Below are 27,970 nucleotides of genomic sequence, written 5' to 3'. Positions count from 1 at the left end.
ATGATGGAAATACATGGTAAAAAGGTCTCAGGTTAACACATTTTTGCCCGAATTTGAGGTTTTGCTCCAGCACTAGGGGGGCAGTTGCTCTCCCTGCCCCACTGTCTGGTACACTTATGCAAATGATCTGTTGTGACCTTCACATGACCAACAAAACAGACATGTATTATTTGTTATGACATGCAATAACTTTGATTTGTTGTATAAAAGTCACTGTCCCTTTCAATTTAAGATCTGTTTATTCTGCAACATAATTAATGCATGCAACATTTTGTAATAAATTCATTATCTCAAATCCAAGGAAGGTCTCCAATAAGATGGAAAAGAAAGAAAGAAGTGTTTTATTTAACGACGCACTCAACACATTTTATTTACGGTTATATGACGTCAGACATATGGTTAAGGACCACACAGATGTTTTTAGAGGAAACCCGCTGTCGCCACATAGGCTACTCTTTTACTTGCGCTTCCCACAGGCAGGATAGCACAAACCATGGCCTTTGTTAAACCAGTTATGGATCACTGGTCGGTGCAAGTGGTTTACACCTACCCACTGAGCCTTGCGGAGCACTCACTCAGGGTTTGGAGTCGGTATCTGGATTAAAAATTCCATGCCTCGACTGGGATCCGAACCCAGTACCTACCAGCCTGTAGACCGATGGCCTGCCACGACGCCACCGAGGCCGGTCTAATAAGATGGAAAACAAACAACTAATTAACAGTTAAGTAAACACTATGTATTGTTGGATAACATAAGTGATGATAATTAATTTTTGTCTCATCTTACAACTAAGCGATTACAATAAGTCTGTGTAAACAATGTGAATAGTTGTCGGTTATAAAATAAAATGCAGTAAATAATGAGATAAAATAATGGCATAATTTATTTTGACAAAAAATAGTTAATAAAATAACAAAAGCCCAACATAATTAAAACAAAATTACATGATATAATACCATAAATAGTATTGCTGAGGGTGAATTATATTTTTCATTTCAGACACCATAACCACCAGCACCAAACTAAAAACAGTAACATTATTTATGGATATTATCTGTGCATGTGTAATTTGGGTAGTAAAAATAAATAAATTAAAAAACAAAAAAGTTTGAAGGAAAGGAATGTTTAACGTCACCCCAGTACACTATTATCACAAAATGGATTTTACTGCAGATATCAAGTCTTTAAAACACAAGTGCTGTGGAATGGGAGACAAAGAAAAAAAAAATAATTAAATGTCTCACCTACCATAAAAAATATTTGGTACACTGTGATGAACCTCTATAAGAGCAACTATAAACCAAGTTTCACTGAACTAGGATTTATAGTTTGTGAGAAACTGATTTAAACGTGAAATTTTTACATTAAATTTTTAACACAAAAGCTGATGGTGTCGCCGCCAACGAAAAAGTAATACCTATATCTTGCCTTTTTACTTCACAAACTATGCGAGAAACAAAACTTAACAAGTTAACAACAATCTCAATCCCCTACAATGGATAAACAGCTAATTATTAACAACTTTTAATGAAACAATTTTGCAAAAAAATAAATGGAAGAAAATGATATTGCACAAAGATATCACACTTTTACATAAATAAAATATAGGCGATGTTTGGTTACGTCAATTATATGATCATAATAATGCTTGTATATTATGCTGGTCTTACTGAAAGGAATGAAAAAAAACTATTTTAAGTCCATGGATTCCACAAATATGTCAAAGGATATGGAAATGCACCCCACTATCATACTACTGATATCAAACATCAAAGGTTTCTAAATTATTACTCAAGTAATGTTGTTGTAAATTGCACAGGAAACTGTCAAATAATCGATTATTGATAATTTATAAAGGAAATTATGCTTTATTGACCCAAGAAATCAACATCAACATAGAATAGGTCAGTATCAATTATTAAAGAAATTCTTAGTAGGTGTTTACAGAACCTATTATTACCCAATATATGGGAAATAACTGTTTTATTACACAATTATGTAACACATCCATATTATCTTTATCTGAAAAGAAATAAATGTATGCTTATATCGTAATTTCACACACATTATATTCTGACATAACATATTGTGACATAACACATTCCTAAGAAGCAGTGTGACAAGCACACTAATGCAGTCTATGAGAATAAAAAATATTCATGATAAAAGTAAATTTGCACCACTAGCACTTGCATAGAATGTGAACAAACATTTTATTACAAAATAAAATAATAAATGTGACAAACATCCAATTACACAGAACAGTTACCTATTATTTCCAAATACATGTACATTGTTTTAACAGTAACAAGTTAATAAGCTCCCCAAAGTTCAAACAACAGTCATGTTGTAAAGTTGAATGATAGAATATCTCATGGTTATGTATAGAGAAGAGGTCAATAGAAAGTTTATGCAATGCATTTCAAAACTTGTCCAAAGTGTTTGGCTATATCCAGGTCAACTGTCTCCTAGTTAACACCTCTGTCCAGATTGAGTTACTGGCCAGATTGAGTTACTGGCCATGCCAGAGTCCCGGCCCAAGAGAAACGTGCCTGAATTTTATTGGATGGGGACACGTTAATACAGTTCCCAGTCCAAGTGCAAGTTAACATTGACATCCTGTTGTGGCTAAACTGGCTATAGAGGAGTTCTTTAAGAATGTATTCAGTTTTCTCATTCAGTTTGTTCGACATGATCTTGTAGATGCTATCATCCATCTTATCATTGTATGTTGGTTTTGTTGAAGAACAGCTCTTTCCAACATTGCCATGATCTTAGGCAACTGTTTGTAATCACATCACATGTTAAACCTGTACCTATATGGTGTCCAACATTTTCAGTGATGACAATAACAATATAAGAAATTGTTGAATCATCAGAATATCTAACAGCACATGGGGAAACAAAAAGGAATGAGGCAAATTTTGCTTCAAAGACACAATGAAATGGATATACAAAATACACACAGCAATGTATCTTATGATTACTATTGTTTATTTCTAACAAATGCATAAAAACACCGAGTTAGTGGTAAGGAAATTGGCTGGTCATTGCCACATATCAAACTATACAACATAGTAACATTGGGACAAATAATTAAAGCATGTATACTTTGTTCTAGTTGAAGACACACAAGATGGCACTTTAAACATTTTACCAACAAAGAAAGTTGTGGATACACATGTAACAAAAACGCACTACTATGGAAAGCAAATAATTTAAGGAATATATACTATCTATGTCAACCATCGTGTTCTCAAAGAGCTTCCAAATCAACATGGCGCAATTCGGGATATTTTCCCTGAAAAAAGACAAAAAAAAGTAAGTGTTGAACATTAATGATCAAGATACATTATCACCATATTATATACTTATTAAAGTTGCTACTTAACCTTCTGACTACTGCAGGCGAGATATCTCAACTGACATCACACCAGTCGACATACTGTACTCTGTATACAGGGCATTCCCCAGTTCATATTTCCCGCTGTTTTGCAAATAGCACCCACCAGAAATATATCTATCAGACAGGAAACAGTTTAGTTTAGAGTATGGCTACTTTTGTTTTTCATTTTTCAATAAAAAATACCTTGGAAGTGGTTTGCTTGACAACAATGGTGGCATGTCATGGTCATTTTCAGGGATTGATAGCTGATTGTGACAGTTATTTCAAAATAAATTTGATTGTTTTAGCAACAATGAAAATCACTTAATATTGGGATATGAATCTTAGTTTGTTTAAAAAAATTCTGGTAAAAAAAACCCCCACTGTTATTTGGAATAATGGACATAAATACTGGACAGCTGACCACAACTGCCTGTAAGTAAACACAACTTCGATTTTTTGCCCAATTTTAATCAACATTAACTGATCTAAAATTTTAAAATCTGAAGAAAAAAACCCCAAAACAAATACTTACAGATTCAAATATGAACTTTATTTTATGTATTTATAAAACATTTAAGCATAAAAGATAAAACATATGTGAATAAAAATTATAAACGTGGTTTTTGGCAAAAATTAATTCAATAGACTAAAGGTTAAATTCTAGCATTTTTAGAGTTTCTAATTAAATCATAATTAGTGCATAATATATTTGCTAATTTGACAGGTTTTAATTTGATTTTGATTTTAATTGAACCAGCCTCTCCATTTGAAAAAGTAGGAGAGAAATCTATTGTTCTAACAAGACATACTAAAGTGGGCAGGAACATCAATTTCTATCTCTGGGTGAGCATTAGGCAGACACTGATCGACTCCAACGAGACACATTATTAAATGAATATAACACCAATACCAGTGATAAAACATTTTAGAGAGTTTGATGTAATATCCCCCTTCTCATTTTGTTCAAGTGCTATATAAACTGACGATCAAAAGAAAGTATACCAATTATTTTTTCCAAGTATTAAAAACAACACAAAATACAAGTTGATGCAAATGTTATATTTTGAAAGTATAATAATTTGGCGATAAATAAACACAAGTATACTCAATAAAACCCATAAAATGATACTGTAGAATACTTTATTTTCGCGGGATCAAATTTTCGCGATTTAATGAAAATGGGTCAATTCGCAAACATTTATTTGCGTTCAATACTAGTTCAAAACGGTTTGTGACTGACTAACAGGCCAAAAATAAAAATAAAATTGTGAAACATCTGAACATAGCCCAGTCCGGATTTTTTCACTTCCACATTTTTAATATACTGTGATAATGCATGCTTACTTCCGTCATTGAACACGTGTAGACTCTGTCCGATGAACTGATCACTAGCACATGCGAAGGAAACCAGCATAAAGCTTTTTAGTGTTAGTATTGTTTTATTATAATGTATGTACTTACAATCGTGTTCTTGATTTAAAGTTTTAAACAGCTTTTGTATTTTGTGGTTTGTTCCGTGACAGGAGGGAGCACCGCTTTGTTACTACTAGCCTCGTACATCGGAAACTTTTGTGGTTTGTTCCGTGACAGGAGGGAGCACCGCTTTGTTACTACTAGCCTCGTACATCGGAAACTAATGTGGTATAGTTGAACGAGACTACATTTTTTTTTTTTTTGTCAGCCTTTATAAAAAGTTTTTTTTCACGTGGAATATATTTTCACGAATTTCATTCACACGCGAAAAACGCGAAAATAAAGTATTATACAGTAATAGCACAGTTCACAACAGCACTAGGGGTGAAATGTGCAATTTCATAAAGGACCACCTCATAACGAAGGTGAATAAATCTGACCACAAAGAACATGTTTCAATAGCATGTATGTCCACCATGTGCAAGTATGCAAGCATGGACCCGACGTCAGACAGATTTCCGTCAATGACAATAAGGTCTGTCCGCTGTTGGCCACAGATACTGCCCCAAACCATCACAGATCCACCACCAAACGGTTCAGTCTCCTGAACACAGCACGGAGCTGTTCTCTCTCCTGCACGTCGATATATCCGAGTCCTGCCATCAGTTCTGAATAACTGGAACCTGCTCTCATCAGAAAAAGAGTACACGTTGCCAGTTCCGATGTTGCCAACGTTGAAACTGACGTGCCCAACGTAAACGTCGAAGTCGATGTTGCCTTGTCAATGTCATCCCTCTGAATGGTCGATAGGCCCTGATACCATGCTGTCGTAGTCGACGACGTACAGTGTGACGACTGATGACATGTCCAAGGCCAGTCGCTGCAGATGACGTCATAGTGAGGAATCTGTTATGTAAGTGTAAGATGCGGAGATGGCCGTCCTCGGCTGTTGTGACGCGGGGTCTTCCACTTTATGGTCTGTCTGCAGTCCTGCCAGTCACCCTGTAATGCTGTATCAACCTGGCGATCGTCAATTTTGTGCAATTCAGGATTCTTGACACATGGGCATAACTCGCACCCAACTGCACCATACCAATAGCTCTCTCTCTTTCTTCAGCAGTTAGCCATGCCATGTTCTCTGGTATTTTACTGTTGACTGAGGCATGTTCTAAGCAATGGCACCCTTTTTTACACCCTTATGTGCACGAGTATCATGTTTCTCGTGCAGTATAAATTTGATGTATAAACTCATTTTGCACATGCGGCATCGCCCAAACGCAGCAATGTGCGACTATTCGTCATTGATTGCATTATAACGAACAATACTGGAACCTATCTAACCTTCCATGAATGTGTATTGTTTATTTATAATAAAAATAATTGGTATACTTTCTTTTTATCGTCAGTTAAAAACAACTGTTTTTAGATGTTCATTTGATTTTAACCTTTAGACTACTGAATTAATTTTTGACAAAAACCACGTTGAGTGAGTACAATTTTATAATTTTTACTCACTTAAATGTTTCATAAATACATAAAATAAATTTCATATTTGAATCGGTAAGTATATTTTTGTCTATTTTTCAAATTTTTATATTTTAGATCAGTTAATATTGATTAAAATTAGCCAAAAAATCTAAAAAGTTGTTTATTTATGGGCATTTGTGGCCAGCTGTCCAGTTTTTATGTCCATTATTCCCAATAACAGTGCCTTCCTGACCAGAATTAGTTTTTTTAAAAACTAACTCCGATTCATATATCAATATTTGGTGATTTTCGTTGTTGGTAAAACAATCAAATTTATTATCAAATTAGCTGTTACAATCAGCTATCGATCCCTGAAAATTACCGAGACATGCCGCTATTGTTGTCAAGCGAAAATACTTGTCGAAAACAACTATTTCAATTCAAAATTCCAAGCTATTTTTCATTGAAAAACGAAAATCTAACGACACAGGAAGTTGAGTTGTCTTCCATTTTCTGTTAATAAATCATTTCTGGTGAATGTCGTGTGCAAAACGGCGGGAAATATGAATTGAGGAACACACTGTATACAGTATGTCAACTAGCGAGACGCCAGGCAAGATATCTCACCTGCAGTAGTCAGAAGGTTAAATTCATTAAAATTAACATGGAGCGTTTCTTCTTTCCAGTTATACATTAAGATATGTGTTAACACAGGCAGACAGTGACAGAAGTTGCCAAAACCATAATATTGGGAGTTTGTTCTGGTGACTTTAATAAAATATTACACCAGCCCAACTCTTTGATCTAACTGAAAACAGAGCCGTACCTAGCCTAATATAATTAGAGGGGTGGTGAGTAGCAGTAAATAAAAGGTTATAAGGCAAGCAGTAAGTGTACTTTATGGTAATTTTTCTCAGAATGGCAACTGCCCCCTGTTACCCAATTAGCTAACTGCACAGGCTTTCTGCTTGTACCAAAACAAAACAAAAAACACGAACATTACCTTAAGTATTTTTTCAATACGGTCTACTTCTTCCCCCAGCATGTCGATGATTCTTTCTCCATGAAGCAGCATAAAAGCCTCAACATCTTCAGCTTTCTTCAGTTCATGCATCTCCTAAAACATAGGTCACAAAGGCTTCAACATCTTTTCATTACTCTTTATCTTTTAGTCATAATTTGAGCAAACTTAAGAGTAAAAGCACAACAGTAAAAAGCACAACAGTAAAAAGCAAACAAGATAAAGGTAGCAGGAACTGTATCACTTGGAGGTAAGTATGATGAATTGTCCACATAAAAGTTAACAGATTAATATACAATACAGATACATGTATGTAGGGTGGTATATCGTACCGTCATACAATTTCGATCGACATATGTTTTCGATACTTTGTTTGTAACTGCATGTATCGCGAGATTATGCGAGATATTACGTCACTATCAGCCTAAACATAAACAACGAAGTCTCTTTTACCTCACAATATTAAAAATGCTTCAAGTCAAGCTGCCAACTTTATGTTTTAATTATAATACCATAAATAGTGTGCATGTTATCAGTTTTTCGTAATGCAATATTTTGGTACTAATGAAATGCTTCACATAGTGAAATCCAGGTATCACAAATCCCTGCAAAGTTATCGTCTGCAACACTGACATCTGACCTGCCAAAGTTAGACGATATAACACGTGATCATTACACTGAACAATGAAATTTATGGAAGGCTGGTTGGGTTATGTCATTCACAGCAAAGTTCTTTTCGGTAATTCTGGTGGGGGCATGTTTACATGTGCATTTACATTTACTACAAATAAAGGTGGTTTGGTGGAATTAGATTTTTTGAAAATATATAGTTCTGTATCACTGTCAGAGTACTTAAGGTCACAATCTGAATTTTGGTGCCGTTGATACGTATAACAAGATGATTAGACATTAACCTATCACGAAAACCTAATGTAAATATGTTTTCAGTGAACACTGTCTATTGGTCTGAAAATTATTCAGTATTTTTAACGAGTTACAAACATTTTATGATTTTATTTTCAAAGGAAGATTTTAATGTAAATTATTGCATGGAGTATAGACCCTACACTACCATAACAAGGACAAAAATAGACAGCCATCGAAACTATTGAAAACATATGACGTTTGGTAAAATATAGCGGCAACACCTGTACGACTTAGCAGCTAGTGTTTTTGGAGGAAAACTTGGCGTTTATGGGAAATTATCACTGTTTTTCACAATAAACTAATGTGACTTGAGAAAGGTAAAGTATTATTGTATGTACGAGGTATTGTTTTTATTATATTTTAATTTTTTGCTTATCGTATCGAAAACATATGACGCCAGGATATAGTGGGGAGGGGGGGGGGGGGGGGGGGGGGCGGGGGGGGGAGGGGGGGGGGGGGGTGGGGGGGGGAGACCCAAAGACTGTTACCACATAACAGATGCTTACAACACATTTCAATTGTGGTTATATGATCTCGGACATGCAGTTTAGAACCACAATGGAAATTAGAGAGGAAATCCACTGCTGCCATGCTATGGGCTACTCTTTTTGATAAGCAGCAAGGGATCTCACAGACAGAATAGTACACAACACGGCCTTTGTTACACCAGTTGTGGAGCACTGGCTAGAATGAGAAATAGCCCAATAGCCCCACCAACAGGAATCAATCCTAGACTGACTGCAGTATACAGTGAATGGCTACATCATGGGTATTAGGTGGATGCTAATTGTAACAGAAAAAATGGTATACAAAAACAATTTGGTAAGAGAGTTTAAAGCATGTATTGAGAAAAATTAACTAAGTTTTTGTTGGACAAGACATAAACAGTAAAAGGTGAATTGAAATAATATTACACAATGTAAAGGAAAAGGGGACAATTCGCCTAATATCTTACTGCCAGAAGCTGTTCCATGTCCAACTTGTACAGATAAGCTCTAGTTATCTCCTTTCCATCAAAGTCAACTTCTGCTTTAAATCTCACTTGTCCTCCCATCTCTGTGGCTTTCACATCGTGTAGTGACCTGTTTGAACCAAGAACAGTCAAATTCTTTTTAAGTATCAGTAATAAGATTCAAAGATCATTTACCAAAAACTTTCACTGAAAGTGATTTCAGAATGTATTTGCATTTAAGGATAGTTTCAAGATTTGATTTTAATCTGATAAATGGTTTAGGAAAAATTATCTGGTTAGTGACATGAAAAGCAATCCTTTGTTTGAAGATCTTGTGGTAAAAGGTTTGAGTTCAGTTCATGGAAAGGTTAGAGCTGAAGTGTTTGGCATACATCTACACAAATGTAAACACATGCACAAACTCGCTCAATATTCTGTCTCTCTCATTATCCCTCTCACTTTTCCTCTTGCCCTTTCTCTAGCCTTTCTCCCTCCCCTTACTCTCTCTTTGTAAATAAAACCAACTATAAACTAGCATTTCGAGAGTACTGCTAAAGCAATACACGTCCCCTACCTGACCGAACAATTTTTCATATCTCCTAAATTCAAGGGCCAAACCTCTGTGAAACTTAAACTTGATCATTATCAGTACATGATAAAGCTATATACAAAATTTCACCTCAGTATCTTCAGGCATTGTAAAACAAAAGTTAAGAAAACTAATTTTTCATATCTCCTAATTCAAGGTCCATAACTCTGTCAAAAATGGGTAAGTCAACATAAAAGTCAAATTTGATCTGTAACAGTCCATGATAAAGCTATACACAAAATTTTAGCTCAATATCTGAATGCCTTCTGATAAAGAAGTATGGAAAACAAATTTTCATATCTCCTATGTTCAAGGGCCATAACTCTGTAAAAAGTTGATAAATCACCATGAAAGTAAAACTAGATCTGTAACAGTATATGATAAAGCTATACACAAAATTCCAGCTCAATATCTCAAGGCATTCTAAAAAACCCATTCGGAAAACAATATGTACGACAGACGGACGGAGATGAAACCTATAGCTGCCTCCAGTTGTACTGGTAGAGGACAAATAATATTCACCTAATCATTCTATCTCGTTCTAGATCATGACTGATTAGATTCTGTACATCTTCAGGGATAGATCTGAAAAATAAACAAAAAAACATTTATAATACATCATTTGACTTCTCACAATGTCCGATTATTTGGAAACAATGACAAAAAGTACCTCTATAATGAACACACTGTTTTTTAAAACCTATTTCATACTATGCAAATGTTATTATGCATTTTATTTCCAAAAAATATCCAACAAATGAATATCCACAATGTCGTACCTTCCAACAAGTGCTTGAGTGTTTGTAGTAATGATGAAAGTTGCGACAACACCAAGCAAGCCTCCAATCATGATGGAACCAAGGGAATCTGCAAATGGACTTCTGGTGTAATGGCTGACTCCCAAACATGTGGCCGCTATTATTACCCCAGTGACTGCCGCCATGTCTTCAAGCAGCACAACACTCACATTGGGGTCATTCCCTCGCACCACTAAAACACAAAACGAATGCTTGCTTAAAATATCTCCCTTCACATTCTTTTTCCAATCATTTTGTAATTGTAACAGATAAGACAGAAATCTGCTTTTGCAACATAACCTACTTTTAACAATTAGCAGCAAGAAACCTTTTAGAAACATATTTTCGTAGATGCACAAAACCTTTTGTAATACCAACCATGAGGAACTAAAAACAGGCACAAATTCTCAGTTGTAAACAGGTTACAACTAATTACCATGTGTAAATTACATTACATAAGTATACTGGACACACACTAAATAATTGCATATTATCATCAAAATAAGACTAAGTGACCGACCTGGTTAAGAATACTGATTAAAGTTTTTAGACTGTAAAGCACTCATGAAACAAATATGTGACATCGCAATTGTACAATACTTTAACCTTCAGACTACTGCAGGTGAGATTACTCGCCCAAGGTCACACAAGCCAACACACTGTATACCGCATACAGTACATTCACTCATTCATATTTACCCACCATTTTGCACATGGCACTAACAGAAATAATAAGGGAATAACACTGATCTAGACTAATCTTGATAATTTATGTTTTTGCGTGAGATATACCTGGAAATTTTTAGTTGAAAAAGTAATTTTTGGCAAGTATTTTTGCTTGTCAACAACTGCAACAGTAATTTTCAGGAGTTGATATCCGTTTTATCAACAACGAAAATCACAAAATATTGGGACAGTTCATTTTCAAAACTAATTCTGGTCAGAAAAACACAATTATTAGGAATAATGAACATAAATACTGGACATTTGGTGACAAATGCATGTAAGTAAATGCTCTTATCAAAAAAAAAATTACCTAATTTTAATCATCATTAACTGATCTAAAATATTAGAAAAATTATAAAAACCCACGAAAATAATACTTACCGATTCAAATATGAATATTATTTTATGGATTTATAAAACTTTTAAATGAAAATATGTGAGTAAGAGTTATAAATTTGTACCCCCTCAACATGTTTTTTTGTAAAAAATTAATTCAGTTTTCAGAAGGTTAAAAGATACTTATTATGTACAAGTTATAAGAGATCTTACCATACTCCCAAAATCTAATTTTCTTTGCACGAGAACATTTTCTAACTTGATTTACAGCTATTATCAATGTTGCTGAAAAATAATTAAATTAACCTGATAATTCAGTTCACTTATAACATATGCAATTACATATATTTTTCTTAATTTCTGAAAATATATTTGCACAATATAATTATTTTTCAAAACAAATTTTGTCAGCATCACCACATATGGCCAGCTTAGAGAAACTATTATTACAACTGTAATTCTTTTGCTGCCATTTAATACTTTTCACAATTCACTGAAATATATCTTTGCTGCTAACAAAATCAAAAGGCATTAGCATCAAAAAATACATTTTAACAACAGCTTGAAGATTATGAAAACAGATTGACCAATTGGTATTTGCTGATGAGAAAAAAAAATGCTGCATTAAAGACGATGATTAATATATTAATGTGCTCTAGTGGTGTCGTATTATTTGAAACTGACAAAATGCATTATTATTCAGCACTACCATTGATAATTTACCTCCTTCAGACACCAATGATCCCATCAAGGTAGCTATAGCCTGCAAGTATAAACTCAAGGATTTATTAAAGTTAAATGTCTTGCCTTAGTTATCTACCAGGCACTGGTGTTTGTTGTCAATCTGTCAACTTAAAGTTAAAACACAAAATAAAAAATGGCTGTGATGCAAAATTCTGGATTAATCTAGTTCTATTTACATTTATAAACATGCAATGAGATTAACAACTGCATATGCAACTATGACCCAAGTGTCATTGATCTAAACTCTGTCTGTTCCAATAAAGAGCACAGATCACCTGTTTACTGACATCTTTATTTTAATTTCCAAGAGGAAACACCACCTTGTACATCAATAAGAACCCAAACAAGTAAATGCTAAATTAGGTAGAGTATCATTAAATAGATATTTACAAAATATTTACTTGTCAGTTTAACCTTTAGACTACTGGATTAATATTTGACAAAAACCACGTTGAGTTTATAATTTTTACTGACATATATTCACTTAAATAAAGTTCATATGTGAATTGCAAGTATTATTTTCGTGGCTTTTAGTAATTTTTATGATTTTTAGATCAGTTAATGCCGATTAAAATTAGGCAAAACATCAAAAAAGTTGTGTTTACTTACGGGCATTTGTGGCCAGCTGTCTCGTATTTATGTCAATTATTCCCTATAACAATAGTTTTCTGGCCTTAGTATTAAAACACCCGAACTACGTTTCATATTGCAATATTTTGTGACTTTCGTTGTTGGTAAAACAATCAAATTTATTATTAAATTAGCTGTCACTATCAGCTATTGATCCCTGAAAATGACCACGATGTGCCGCCATTGTTGTCAAGCAAAAAAACTTGCCGAAAACCACTTTTTGAACTAAAAATTTCAAGGTATTTTCAATTGAAAAAATCAAAATAAAAGACACCATTTTGAAAAGAAATCTTTTTTCTTTTATTATATTTCCATTTCCGGTGAGTGCCGTGTGCAAAAGGGTGGGAAATATGAATACAGTATACAGTATGTCGACTGACGTGACATCGGGCTACATATCTCGCCTGCAGTAAGTCAGAAGGTTAATATGAAAGACAATCAATGAAAATCAGTTTTATTCTATTTCCGACACTACTTTAGTCTGTGATAAATTAAATTTGTGATAAGTTTGTGATAAAGCTCGAGGTGCAAATTTAATGTAGAGCTAAATGCAAGGTTGCTGACATTACTGTTGTGAGAAAAATAAAATCTACATTTTACTTTCAAAATCCATAGAGGAGAGATAAAAATTGAGTTAGAAAGCACACAAGACATAATTACAAGCACAAGAAATGTACAAACTGATGACTGCAAACATCTTACCCATGTTAAGGATCCTAAGGGCTCTGGGTGAATAAAGCCCTGAATTCCATGGTAAACAGAGAGGCCAGTACCAAGACAAAATATCCCAACGCCGCTGATTAACGAAGAAATATGGCGAAGATTCATGTAGCCATATCTATAATTAAAAGCAAAGACATGCAGGGTCGAATTTATGAAGCCCTTTTTTTTAAAATGCAGGTGTTTAAACATTGTAAATGTATGTAGTTACATGTGTGTAAGTCAAAAACAGGCTTTGTAAATTCGGCCCACAGTGTTTAGCAAAACATTTAAATACAAAATATGTTTTAACTAATTTATTAAAAGAACATACATTTATATCATGTACTTTTATGTATATCATGCATATCATGAAGTAAAGCTGTATTTACAAAATAATCTAAATTTGCTATGAATATGATCTTAAAAAGAAACAAATAATATAAATAATAAAGATGACAAAATCTAAATCTAAACAGACCTCATTACATTTTGGATAGTTAACAATTTTTAAAAACAAACAGTGAAATTTGTTGTCAACTGGATATTTAATGTGTAATAAAAACATTTGCAATGTTCAATAGTATAGGATCGTAAGTGTTTGAATAAAACAAAAAAAATAACAACATGACTATGACACTGGTTAAAAAGTTTCATTTGATAAACAAAATATAAATAGTCCATATGGACTGCTTTCAGTATAAAATATGTTTTGCTGAGCAAGGTGAGCTGAACAAAACACATGCAAGTTATATATGACAGGGCTAGCACTGGCACTCAGCAAATTCGCCAACTGTGCATTTTGAAAGCAGTTGGCGAGTTTGATTTTAATTTGGCGAAATACTTTCATGTAATGATTGAAAATGTTTTCCAAATAACTGTTATTTCTACAATTTTTGAAGTTAATAGACAATTTGGCGATTTTTTTTGGCTCACCCAGAGCTAGCCCTGTATGAAATATACAACGCTGACCACAAAAGTCTAACATTGCAGAATTGTGAAGCCTTTCGCAGTGTCGTACTTACGGATGATGAGAGTCTGGCTTCTGCATGGAATGATACAAACCAATTCCAAGGATAATCTGCAAGCAAAATACTTCAATGTTTCAAATTGTTCTTTTGTAAGTTTAGTGATCTCATGAAAGAACATGAATGGAACACCAAGCAAATTGTTAGATTAGGTATTTGTATGAAAACTGGCAAAGCTTTGAGACTTTGAGAAGTAAATGGAAATGTAAACATTAATGTTAAAATATTTGTTAAATATCATTCAGTAAATTGTTACAAGTTTGAATTTTGTCCTTAATCATGAAAACAGAAGAAGATATTCATAACATTTATTTATTATTGCAGGAATCAGAAGTTGACAAGACTAAGGCCCAAAACACACCGGATCTGTGTCTGGGTCTGGTGTACCAGTTGAAAATGAAATGCACCAAGTCGAATGTGTCAAAACACCGCATCTATACTGGCGTTAACTACAGATTTGGCAACAGACGACATAGATCATACGCTATATTTTCAGATGCACAATATTCGAACCTACCTCTTTAATTTTTCTAATAAACAACAGGAAAGTTATTCATTACTCAATGTTGATTTGTCATACTTATTTTTGGTGTTTATAAAGTAAATTTATTTAAAGATATGAACTCATTAATATATATTACAGATTCAGACATCAAAATACACTGGATATGGTGTCTTTGCCATACTCACCAAACCCAGTTTTGGTGTTTTGGGCCTAATGGAGCAGATTAATTAAGAATCAAGAACAATTGAGGGGAGCTCCTCTAATTTACGGGGACATTTGAGAATACAGTGATCACTTGATCCAATTAGTTGAATGGATCCACTGAAGTGGTTCAAACCTGCAACGCAAGCACCTCAGGTGAGCACTCAACAGACTGAGCTAAAACCCACCCCCACTTGAGAAAAGCTCACCTGGTTAAGTGTATCGGCTATGGAGTGGATGAACTCTGAGAACATGCTGTGAGAGCCAGTGTACGTCCACGCAAGACCCTTTATCAAACTGTTCAAGCCATTTCTGAGATATGAACAGAAAAGTAAAACAAGAAAATTAACGTTCGAAACAATTTTCAATATATTAATAATGTAAAAACAGAGAACCATTTTTCTCACAATCTTGTCTGGTGTTGTTCACCAATTCATTTTACTGCATTGTAAACAACACTAACATTCACGAAAACAAAGAGGAAAATATTTAATAATAGTAACACCAGAATCAGACAAAAATACTGGTATCACAGCTTAAGATCTCACTGATTCTGGCACAGAAGGGACGTTTGTCAATTCTGTGAGCAGGAAGGTTGTTTTAGCTGCTGCAGTGTTTTCAATATTCAGAAATGTATTTCAAGTTATTTTAATGAAAGTAAATTTAACGTTTCAGTGGTTTTGAGGTGAAATATTTTGAGGTCAGCGTGTTTGTACTTAATATGGGGGTGATTATTTTGAGGTCAGCGTGTTTGTACTTAATATGGGGGTGAATATTTTGAGGTCAGCGTGTTTGTACTTAATGTGGGGGTGATTATTTTGAGGTCAGCGTGTTTGTACTTAATGTGGGGGTGAATATTTTGAGGTCAGCGTGTTTGTACTTAATGTGGGGGTGAATATTTTGAGGTCAGCGTGTTTGTACTTAATGTGGGGGTGATTATTTTGAGGTCAGCGTGTTTGTACTTAATGTGGGGGTGATTAATTTGAGGTCAGCGTGTTTGTACTTAATGTGGGGGTGATTATTTTGGACATATAAACTTTGGGCACAAAGTTTATCGCTTCGACTTTGATGTAGTCTAAAAGCCCTGGGTGTATACCAAAGAAAAAAGTTATGCTTGCTAAATGATACATTAAAGTACACTATTTGATATCTACTTCACTTAGGTGAGAGGAAACCCACTGCTGCAACAGAAGCTACTCCAACCAAAAATAATCTTTTACATGAACTTTGCCATATATACAGAACAGCAAATATCATGACCATTGATGTATGGGCATGGGACACTGGTTGAGGTGGACAACATTTACTTCTGGATGAAAACTAAGCATTATGTTTTTTCCCACGAATAGAAGGCCAGACGTAGCTCAGTGGTAAAGTGCTCGCTTGATGGGCCGTCGGTTTGGGATCAATCCCCATCAGTGGGCCCATTGGGCTATTTCTCATTCCAGCCAGTGTTACCGCGAATGGTACTTGAAAGGCCATGGTATGTGTTATCTTGTCTATGGAATGGTGCATATAAAAGATCCCTTGCTGCTAACTGAAAAAGGGTATCCCATGAAGTGGCGACAGTGGATTTCCTCTTTCAATATGTATGTGGTCCTTAAAGTTACATTCTCTGGTTACCATATTATAACATCACGTACAAATGTGAAATACAAGCTCAAATGCACTTTAAAAAAAGTTGTGTGTGTTTGCAAGAACGAATATCGTCAAACGTATACGCTTGATTCGTCACCTGTGCCGCCATAGCTCGGCAAAGCACAAACGACAGCCTGTTGTCAGTTTCAGTTAACACGTGCGTTTGCCGATTTCAAATTGTAGGGTTCGTCTAAAAAAATTAAGAGAGAAATCTTGTGCTGAACGAAGAACGTTCGGTTGAGGATACGGTACTAGAGTCTTTAGTTAAAACCGGTTTGATCTTGACAACGTATTATCGACAGTCGTACCTTCCTATTTCAGAATTGATATTTTATAAAGTGTTAGTAGAACTTTCAAAGTTTAGTTTGTATACTAGTAACACATTAATCATGTATATATTTTTTTAATAAAATATACTAAAGTAGACAATGAACGTTTTCACTTCTTAATTTTACGTGTTAAAATCGACAAATTCAAATAAATATTATTTCGTTTGGAAAGGGTAAAGTTGGGGGTGGGGTGTGTGTTTAATGACATCAAAGATAAAGCATATTGATTTAATAATCATCCGACCCCATACAACCGTAAATAAAATGTGTTGAGTGCGTCATTAAATAAAACATCCCTTCCTTCCACCTGCTGTTGGATGTCTAACATTTGGTAATTTTGACATATAATCTTAGAGAGGAATCGGGTGCATGTGCAAGGGGAGGGTATTGGAGGTTGAAACCCTTACTTGCCCAAGCTTAAAAAAAATTGAAATGTACTTTTGGGGGGAGCATGGCCCCATATAAACTTCACATAACACAGTCTATAACCCCAACCCCACTGAAATCCCTGCACACGCGCCTTGGAAATCCGCTACATTTTTTTTAGCAAGGGATTGTTTATATGTACCATCCCACAGACAGGATATCACATACCATGGTCTTTTTGTATACCCGCCGATGGGGATCAATCCTAGACTGACCGCGCATTTCCAAAAAACAGGTCTAAGTAATGAATAAAAATAACATAGTCTTGAAAAATGTTACGTAAATCGAACACAGTACCCTCTTCCTCTACCCCTAGAGAGTTACGTAATTAGTAACACCCCTTACATGTAACGCATATGCTAACAGCTGGCCACTGTAAAAATTTCAAGGCAAATCCCCCACTCACCGACCCCTGGAAAGGCGTTGTACCATACCTCTATGGATATAAATATGTTTTGGAGATATGAGACGACCCCTCAATAAAGACGGTTACATTTTTTCAAAAATTGCGCAGAAATCTCACGTGATCTCTTGTTGAGGAATTCTATACTTGTGATAAGCCAATGAAAACCGAGATCGGTACGAGCCCGTCAAAAGTGTTCCACTTTCAAAATCATGGCTTTGTTTTTGACCTGGATAAGCCAGCATAGTGAAACCAATGCGGAGTGCAGCGTCATATATGCACCAAACATAATTGGATTTTCTGTTCTATATGCTTAAATAATAAAAATATTCCAGGGAATGTAGTTTTAACCATATATCCGACACCATATAACCGTAAATAAAATGTGTTGAGTGTGTCATTAAATAAACCATTTTCTTCCTTCCTTTTCCCCGCAAATATGCACTTTAGCGCATGTCTGCGACATGTAAATTTCATGAACCGACAAAATAAGTTGTTTGTTTTGTTCAATGACATCACTAGAGCACACTGATTTATTAATCATCGGCTATTGGATGTCAAATATTTGGTATATTTTACATATAGTCTTAGAGAAGAAACCCGCTACATTATTCCATTAGCAGCAACTGACCTTTTATATGCACTATCCCAAAGACTGGATAACACATACCACAGCCTTTGATATACCAGTTGTGGTGCACTGGCTGAAACAAGAAATAGCCCAATGGGTCCACCGATGGGGATCGATATCAGACCGACCGTGCATCAAGTGAGCACTTTCCCACTGGGCCACGTCCCGCCCGAACAACTAACAATGTTAATGGATAAATTTTGCGACAAGGTTGGATACAAATGACACAAACTTTATATGCACAACTTTTTTTATAGTTTACAGTATTTATATCACTAATCATACAATACAGTATGACTGTGTTTAATAATTAATTAGAATTCTGATTTGTGTTACTTTAAAGAACTCATCTATAACAGCAGCTTACATCAAAATTGCAGACACCACAACTTTACTTGACCCTGAAGCCCAAAACGATTCTTGCTGAAAAACAAATAAATACATTAACTAAACAGTCACCAAAGAATTCTGTAGAATTACATGTTTTGTCTATCATAAACATATTCATTGTTGCTGATAGATGCATCCACAGATGTTCATCATATGCATTTTAATTTTTTGTTTTTAATTAAACCTTAAATAAAATGAAATTAAAATTTTACGATTTACAGAATATCAGTTGTTTTCACATGTAGCACATTTCAACTATCAACATGGGTTATTGCTTGTTAAGAAATAATCTTTAAACAGATTGCAATAAAATCAGATGCTAAATATATCATGAAATTGCTTCAAATAAAATAGGAATAACATATCACTTACAGTAGTAGCACTAGAATCATCATCACCAGTGGAGAATTCAGTTTGCCTTAAGCGTACTCGATGCTTGTGTTGATCAATAATGGCACGAAGCTGGAATATGTCATCTGCAAAAATATAAATAAATCTCAACAACAGATCTCAAAAACAAGTAACGAATAAGTAACGATAGTACTGGTAATCATCCACAATTGTCATTTAGGAAACTGAGACAACCAGAAATGAAATGAGGTTAAAAAGGATGAAACACTGTCAACAAATGCACTATATGTAGAAAAAAGACTTGTTTATGTATTACTTTATGGCATGGAGAGAAATACAAATGAAAAATGTCTGGCAAATAAAGTATCGGATGAAATTTAATGATCCATGTTAGAACGAATTAAATAGCATAGTAATCCAAAGTCTATCAAAAACTTAAAGAGGTAGTTAAATGTAATTCAACACAAAATACGCCAAGCTATCAGCGATGCCATTGTTTTTAGAAAAACATTAATAGTTTTAATAAAACAAAATATTAATGACTAGTGTAACAGAGGAAACTGTTATTAAAGGCACCATCCAACCCCCACCCCCCCCCCATTCCTCCCCAAAACAAAAAGTTACATTATTTGGCAAACAGCTTATAGTCCGTCCCATCCTCCTATTAAAATGTTTTTTGTAAATAATTTCGGCTTGGTTTGACATAAGAAAAAAGTAAAAGTGATTTGGAAATAACAAAAAACATACATTTTTGGGTGCAATTAAAAAAATATTCAATTTAGAAATAGTAATAAATCGACGTTTACAGCGTTATGGCCGCCATTTTTGTTTATGGACTGGTATAGGTAGTACTAAACCAAATAATTTCCAGCTGAGTCAAAGTTCAAGGTGCACCAAACTTTTGATAGAGAAGTTAACACCACAAGTCCTGTGATTGGTGATAAATGTGTGTTGGTTATACAAAAAATTAGTTTCATCTGGGCAAAACGATTTATGCAATTTTATTTCATCTAGTACCACTGTGTGAAGTAGTCTTGTCCCAGAAACATGTATGGGACACATGTAAAAAAAATCACTCAAATTTTGTATTGTAAAATAAATCTGGTTATATCAAAAATGAGCCATGAAAGGTACCATTTTCTTCAGTTAATACTTTGAGGTAGGGGTTGTAGTACTGATATTTATGGGTCATAGTTTGTTTTTTAAACACAAACGTTAACATTGTCGCCTATGGGAGTTTGTTTGGTATAGTACAACCTATAGTCTTGCTTTAGATAACTGATTATTTTCTTGTTGCACCTCTGTAGTGAAATTAATCACAGAGAATTGTCTCGTATCAAAACTACACCAGTCCATAAACCAAAATGGTGGTCATAATGCCATAAGCATCGTTTTTTTACTATGGTATGTATTACAGTTTTATTTATTTCTAAACAGATTATTTATTAAATTGCACACAAAAATTGTAGTTTTTTGTTATTTCCAAAACACTTTTAGTTTTCTTCTTATTTACAAATAAACAGTTTTATAGGAGGATGGGATAAACTGTAGAAGATAATTTTTTTTTTTTATTGGGATGGCATGGCCCACAGGAATTACCTACATCTTCCTTCATAGAACTTTTCTTGGTCCAGTAATCTTTGTTTCTCCTTTGCTAAATTTTCTAAACTCCCCCAACACATTTTTGCACTGAAACACAACAAAGTCAACAAATACTGAAAAATAAGGAACAGAATTCTTAAAATGTGTGCATGGAAATTTGAATTTAATTTTACCTGAAATGCTGCAAATCCCTTTGCAGTTTCAGGATCCTTTTGCTATATGTGAAGTTTTATAAAAACATAGGATATCGGCTTTATCCTGTGAAGGTAAGGATGGGACATTCTGCATGGAACGCTGAGCAGAACATCTTATTAGGCCTGAACAGGAAAAAAACGATATCCTATGTCATTAACTAGTTATTATCTTTATCCTGCAGACCATGATGACCTGGAGAGGCGAAATGCAAACTCATTCAAGATAGCAAGATATATAGTGTGTCATGCATCAATATCCCCTTGATGTCTTGTCCCAAGGGGATAATAAGCAAAAACAAGTAAATAACGATACTCTTGTTGTAAAAAAAAACATATATCTCAAATTGACGTCTACTATCTTGACTGGTTTGTGTTACCACTCCAAATTCAGACATGTAACAAACCTAAGTAATTAGTACTTACATGTCTTCTACATCAGAACGTAAATACATTGTGATTTTAGGACCATATTCATAAGGACTCCTTCGAGGATAAACCGGACATTTCTCAAGGTGACTGGAAAAAAAAGAAAAAAGAAGAGTACTTAACTTAAGTCACATGTCTACTGTATCATGCAGTCACATGTCTTTAACAGCGTGTATAAAACTTTAGTGAAAACCAACAAATAAAAATGTCATCTATAAATCTTTATAAAAAACTTAAAACTTGCAAACCTTGGTTTCAAAAGATATTCATTCATAGCTCGTATGGGCAGAATGTAGATATTACCAGTGTAACTGTAATCCAAGGAACGTTTTCTTGGTCTTGGTGTTACTGAAATTAAAATGCTTAATCAAAATATGGCCAAGTCATGCCTCTCCATCTTGTAACACCATTTACAAAGGTAAAATACAAAACCTATAGTTTTAATAAATTCAAATCGTTTGATATCATCAACTGCCGTTATGCAAAATATATCTTGTTTTTCTTTCTACTAATACATTTTACTTGTTAACAGATAAAAAAAATCAGGGAAAATTTTGATCAGTATCGCATCACAACTCAATATAAAAGTTTTAGAGATCAATAAATAACTATAAAACATTAAAGAGTAATTGCTAATCATTTTCAGTTGACTAGAAATATTGCTAATCAAGATTTTGAAAACAAAATGTTCCCTGAAAATGTTCTGCCCTTTAGCAAATACTGAAATTTAAATGAAATATATTTTATTTGAACTTATTTTTGTGCTTATGTCGAATTAAGGTTCAAGAAAACTGTCCTGGGCACCCACCTCATCAGCTATCTGGGCCATCTGTCCAGGACAGTGGGTTAGTTGTCAGTGGTTAGTGAGAGAGAAGAGGGTGTAGAAGTCTTACACCTACCCAATGACTCGTTAAAACTTGCTCTGGGTTGGAGCCAGTACCAGGCTGTGAATACAGTACCTACCAGCCTCATGTCCGTTGGCTTAACCATGACACCACCGAGGCCGGTATGAACTATATAGTTAGCAGCAATTGTTTCATCAATATTTAAATATAATGTAGAGCTAAAGCTGAACAGGAATGTACAACCAAATTCAGTTTATCTTAGCCAAACAAAACTGCTGATTTACAGTAGCTTTTTGGGAATATAGGGTCTTTTGTGGTCACACAAACTACAGGATGCCATCCAAGATAGTTGATTTTATTCTGTGAATTTTTTTTTTTACAACAAAGAGTTATTTACATCTTTTTTCTTATTATCCCCTCAGAAGACTTAAAAGCACCACCCTACAAAAATAAGCAAATGTATAAATTTATTTATTTACCTTTGAGAACTTTCTGCGCCTTTGCGTCTGGTGTTGGTAATGGCAAGCTGACTGGTGCTTCTGGGGTAATAAATGGAGGTACTGGAGACTGACTAGCAGTAGATTTCTGTTGAGTTCCAGCAGAGGCTGAAGCAGCCATTTTCGTCTTGACAGCATCACCAACTGGAGGTGATTCTTTGGACACTGAGCTCAATTTGCGTTCCCATGCTTTGACAGTCTTCGACCAGACATGTTGTATTCGTTGAACATGTCTGTGTGACGAAAAGTGTCTCTGACATTCTGAAAAGTAAAATAAACATAAATTTTATTTTCACAAGTGCTGAATTAATGACAAAAGCTCAGTGGAGTAATTTAAAGATACACACATACAGGCACATGGGTTTTTCTAAAGGCCAAAACCAGGATACCAAAATGCAGAGGTACATTGTATACTTTAATAATCTATAGAAGAAACATGCATTATACTTTATGCAAAATACCAAAGAAAAAACTAAGTTTCACACTGAATACAGCCATCACATTTATAGGCTACTTTTACCAGGCATCAGAATCTTGTACACATTTTTTGATTGAAAACATATTTTATTGTACAAAGAACAAAAGAATCGGGCACAAGTTTGACAATTTACAAGGCCCTCTTCTACATACATACAATATACATGGCGACCTATATTACATAGCTGTAAATATAACAGTCAAGGATAACCAGTGGAAGGAAATATATACAAATTTGTCAAAAGAATATGAAATAAAAAAAAATAAAAAAATAGAAGTCATGCAAAAGATTACACAAATACCCTAGTACTTCATGTGCAGTCAAACTCGCTATTACACTTACAAATAATCCATATGGTAATTAAAATACTTTATTAATCAAAACAATAAGGGTTTTTATATATATATTTGAACACAAGTAAATATTTCTTTATTATTAGCATCATTTATTGTGCTTCGACTATATAACAGTAATTGTAATTTTGTGAATCTATTGGTTGAAAATGCTATATCTTCCCAAGATTAGATTTATGCATGACAGTCATTTAGCCTGAAAAGGAAAGGGGTGGGAAGTGGGACATTAGCACAAAATAAAAAATTGTCTCCAAATTATGGGAGATAGATAAATAAATAAATAATACAAACGTTACTAAATTATGGGAGAAAAATGCCCCTTCCATCGAAAAAATTTAAAATATTCTAAACGGGTAGGAAACAAATATTTATATTCACCTCAGCACATATTTAACTATGGCTATATGGTATCTAACATATTATACTTATTTTGACACCTTGTCAAAATAAACACACACACACAAAAAAAGAAATCTGTTGCTACTGCATTGGCTACTTTTATCATTGAAGCAGCAAGGAATATTTTCCCCACACACACAGAACAGTACATACCATCACCTTTAACATACCAACATGGGGAACAGTTAAAGTTTGTTTTGTTTAATGACACCACTAGACCACAATGATGAATTAATCATCGGCTATTGGATGTCAAACATTTGGTAATTATGACTTGTAGTCATCAGAGAAAACCCGCTAATTTTGTTCTACTGCAACAAGGGATCCAGTGTTCTCGCTGGGTGAAAATTAAAGGAGGGCGGCCACGCAGCACCACACCCTTAAAAAAAAAAAAGGGGGGAGGGGAGGGAGCTTGGTGGTTACCATGTTGTTGTGTGTTGATAGACTATGTGGAAAGACATACTCCTTATTTTGATTACAAAAAGTTTATATAAAATACAAGCAGACTCGAAGATGTTACTGGTCTGATATTCACTGGCAGTTCCGGTTTTGCTGAACCAATCAAAGTTTTAATATTATTATTTTAATAAAGATTTCAAGATATACGAAAAACAAAAAAGACATTTGGGTGATCCCTAATGTTGAAAACATTTTTTGTTATTCCCATCTTCATCAAATGAATCGATCGCTGTGATAAAATATTCGTTTTGTTTTTGTAGTGGCGGTGTATATTGTTATTTGGGACCCAAGATGAATGATTTTAATGCCAAACACTACCACTTCCGTTGATTTTATAAGCGGTGATATCCCCCCAAAATGAAAATGTTACGGTAACCATCGTAAATGTTTCGTCAGTTCCTTTTTCGTACACAACGCGGCTTGTTTCCTTTGATGTCCAGTGGGCAGACTGATCGTTGTGGGTTTTTTGTGTGCAAAAAAGTGTGCATTTGGAAATAGCGGAGATAGGTGCTGGAAAATATAGTAGGGTGCTGGAAAATAAAGAGGGGCGCAGAAAAATAAAGGAGGGTGGAGAACATGAAAGGAGGGTGGCAAAATGTAATAGTCCCGCTTAACTGGAGCAGCGAGAACACTGGGATCTTTTATATGCATTTTCCCATAGACAGGAAAGCACATACCACGGCCTTTGTCTGATGGGGAACAGGTTCCTATGGGAAAACAATCAAAGTCTACAAAAGGCCATTGACCTTGCAATCCGTTTATCTCAGTTAAGTCTTCTAAAACTGAGCAACATTACACCCCTCTACATACATATATTACTATTAGACTATCTGTGTAATGACAGGGAACATTTTGTTTTAGCAATATTTTAGTCAATTAAAAGATTATTAGCAACTACTGTTAATGTTTTAATACACATGGATTTGACATACACACTTGTACACAACAGGTGGGCAGTAGGTCGTTTCAGGTTGCTTCGAGTCTGCTTTTCTGCTTTAAAAATTGTGTAGCAAAAATGTTCCATGATTAATAGAGATTCTACAGGTTGTGTTACCTCTGCAGACTACTGGTGATGCTATAGTTGTTAAATGCAACTTGAAGGCCTGCGTGAACATGATCTGAAGATCCAAGGCTAATGGCCGCATCATCGTGCCAACGAACCTGAAACAATAATCAATTTATAAAGTAGTAAACAAACTATTGTGTCGGCTGCCATTGTAAGATATCTCCCACTAATCTAGACCCTTTTCTCCACACTCACTCCCCAACTCTGATTTGTCTGAACTTTTTTGTTTATGAAAATGTTTCTGAACTGTGAAGAAAAACCTCATAAATGAATGACAAGCAGACGACAACAAATCTGATCCGTGCACATGAAAACAAACCGAACAAGAGTTTGAAGTGTATCGAGTATACTAAACTATCAAATTTTGTCCCCCATCATATTCTGTCCTATATCACTTCCGTATTATTTTTATTTACACTGCGCAAGCATGAATTTTGGTGCCAGTGCATACATTTATATAAACAAGCATCGAAATAGAAAGTGAGGGAAAAAAAGGTAAGAATTTTTTTCTCTGCCTTGTAGTGTTGTACAGTAGCAGTAATTCAATTATTGCATACAGGACCAATATCCAATGGTTTATAATATATTAAAACCTTTATAAATGAAGTAGCGAATGTCGTCTGAACAAGTTTTGTCTATATTTAGTTACAAGTCACATGACTGACACTGTTAAAGGGGGAAAATGTATAGAAGGCCATTTGTGTCAGATCAAACAATTTTTATTTAGAAACATAACATTAGTAGATTTTTTTACTGTTTTTAGAAAACAAACAAAATTTCAGTCACCAATAAACGTTATTAAAAAAAAAACCCAGGTAACTACAGTCATGACAAGTTATTGACAGCCGGGAAAGCTATCAAGGGTTATATGACAGTTTATAAAGCATCAAAAAAATACAATTTCATTCCACAACAAACTCTGAAGGACAGGAAGCAAGGAAAACTGTCAAATCCTGAACACAGTGGTGATGGTCGGCAACCAATGTTCACAAAAAATGATGATGAAAAAAAAAAATTAGTTGGCCACATTTCCTACTTGGCTACATTAGGATATGGTTATTCGAGAGTGGAAGTCGTGAACTTAGCTACAGATTATGCTCACTTTTTATGAATTTTACCACACAAGGACCTCACAGAAGGGTGGCTGATCAGATTCTTTAAAAGATAGCCTGAATTAACTTTATGAATGACATGCAAGCTACATCAACACTGGAACAATAGAGTGGGCCAGGGAAAACAAGATTGTTTTGTGTGTTTTTCCTCCTATTACTCATGTAACACAGACATTTGATGTTGGATGTTTTGGGTCATTCAAAAGACATCTATAGTCCTATACGCTGAATGCGCTGCTTTAATGAGGACAAATGCCACACAGACCATCAGTACGATCTGGGAGAACTTGTACGCAAGGTGTATCCTACTGCTCTTTCAAGTTTCTAGAAGACAGGAATACACCTGTACTCGAGTACTCATGGAGACCCTACCAGCGGCCAACTTTCTGTGTCGTCTTGTCTTGAAAATAGGAGGGAAGGCTATTAGTGAAAGTCCAGTATTTAACAAATTGAAAAAGCTGCCATGATTTAATCCACCTGTCAAAGTAAGTAACCAGAACTTGTACAAGATGTATGTGATGCTGTTCCAAGTACCAGCAAGATAAACCTTCCCTCTTGTAAAGAAACAAGTATGGATATGGCATGTGACAGTGATGGCATTGAATTTGCCGATTCAGAAAAATGTGTATGTATAGTGATTGAACCAGTCCAGTTAAAAAAATGTCAGATGACCAGATTGTAAACTGTAGTCACTGGGTTCATGTGAAATTTTGAGTTCCTCAAAATGTTGTGAGATGCCACACCAAGTTTTTCTGCCCACACTGCCAATTACAAGAAGAAGAATTGTGTTATAATCTTGACAAACTTGTATATATATCTTCGTAATTCATTTACATTGGCTTCGTTGACAATCTGTTGCGTTGTTGTTACCTCAGTTTTATGTTGGATGTGGTCTTCCATACCTTCCACATTTGTGACATTCTCATCAGATGGATTTCGATGGTGTT

The 27,970-nt window shown here is 34.7% G+C and overlaps 1 protein-coding gene across 1 annotated transcript; it reads right to left on the bottom strand.

Annotated features, from left to right (window-relative positions):
* Positions 1 to 1,853: 1,853 nt before the first annotated feature.
* LOC121375456 (zinc transporter 9-like) lies at positions 1,854 to 27,970 on the bottom strand. The gene is made up of 18 exons (XM_041502924.1): positions 27,894 to 27,970; positions 25,900 to 26,006; positions 23,139 to 23,417; positions 22,063 to 22,162; positions 21,812 to 21,904; positions 21,196 to 21,281; positions 19,614 to 19,717; positions 19,219 to 19,274; positions 15,634 to 15,736; positions 14,716 to 14,771; positions 13,694 to 13,829; positions 12,341 to 12,380; positions 11,831 to 11,902; positions 10,538 to 10,748; positions 10,281 to 10,343; positions 9,173 to 9,299; positions 7,273 to 7,386; positions 1,854 to 3,302 (listed from the first exon to the last, which is right to left on the bottom strand). Exons 1-18 carry the CDS (start codon positions 27,947 to 27,949, stop codon positions 3,258 to 3,260), a joined length of 1,848 nt encoding a protein of 615 aa, XP_041358858.1. The 5' UTR covers positions 27,950 to 27,970; the 3' UTR covers positions 1,854 to 3,257.

This window comes from Gigantopelta aegis, chromosome 6 (assembly GCF_016097555.1).
Source record: "Gigantopelta aegis isolate Gae_Host chromosome 6, Gae_host_genome, whole genome shotgun sequence".
Classification (NCBI taxonomy): Eukaryota; Metazoa; Mollusca; class Gastropoda; order Neomphalida; family Peltospiridae; genus Gigantopelta; species Gigantopelta aegis.
Note: the sequence above shows the minus strand (reverse complement) of the source record. Positions and strands in the feature narration are given on the sequence as shown.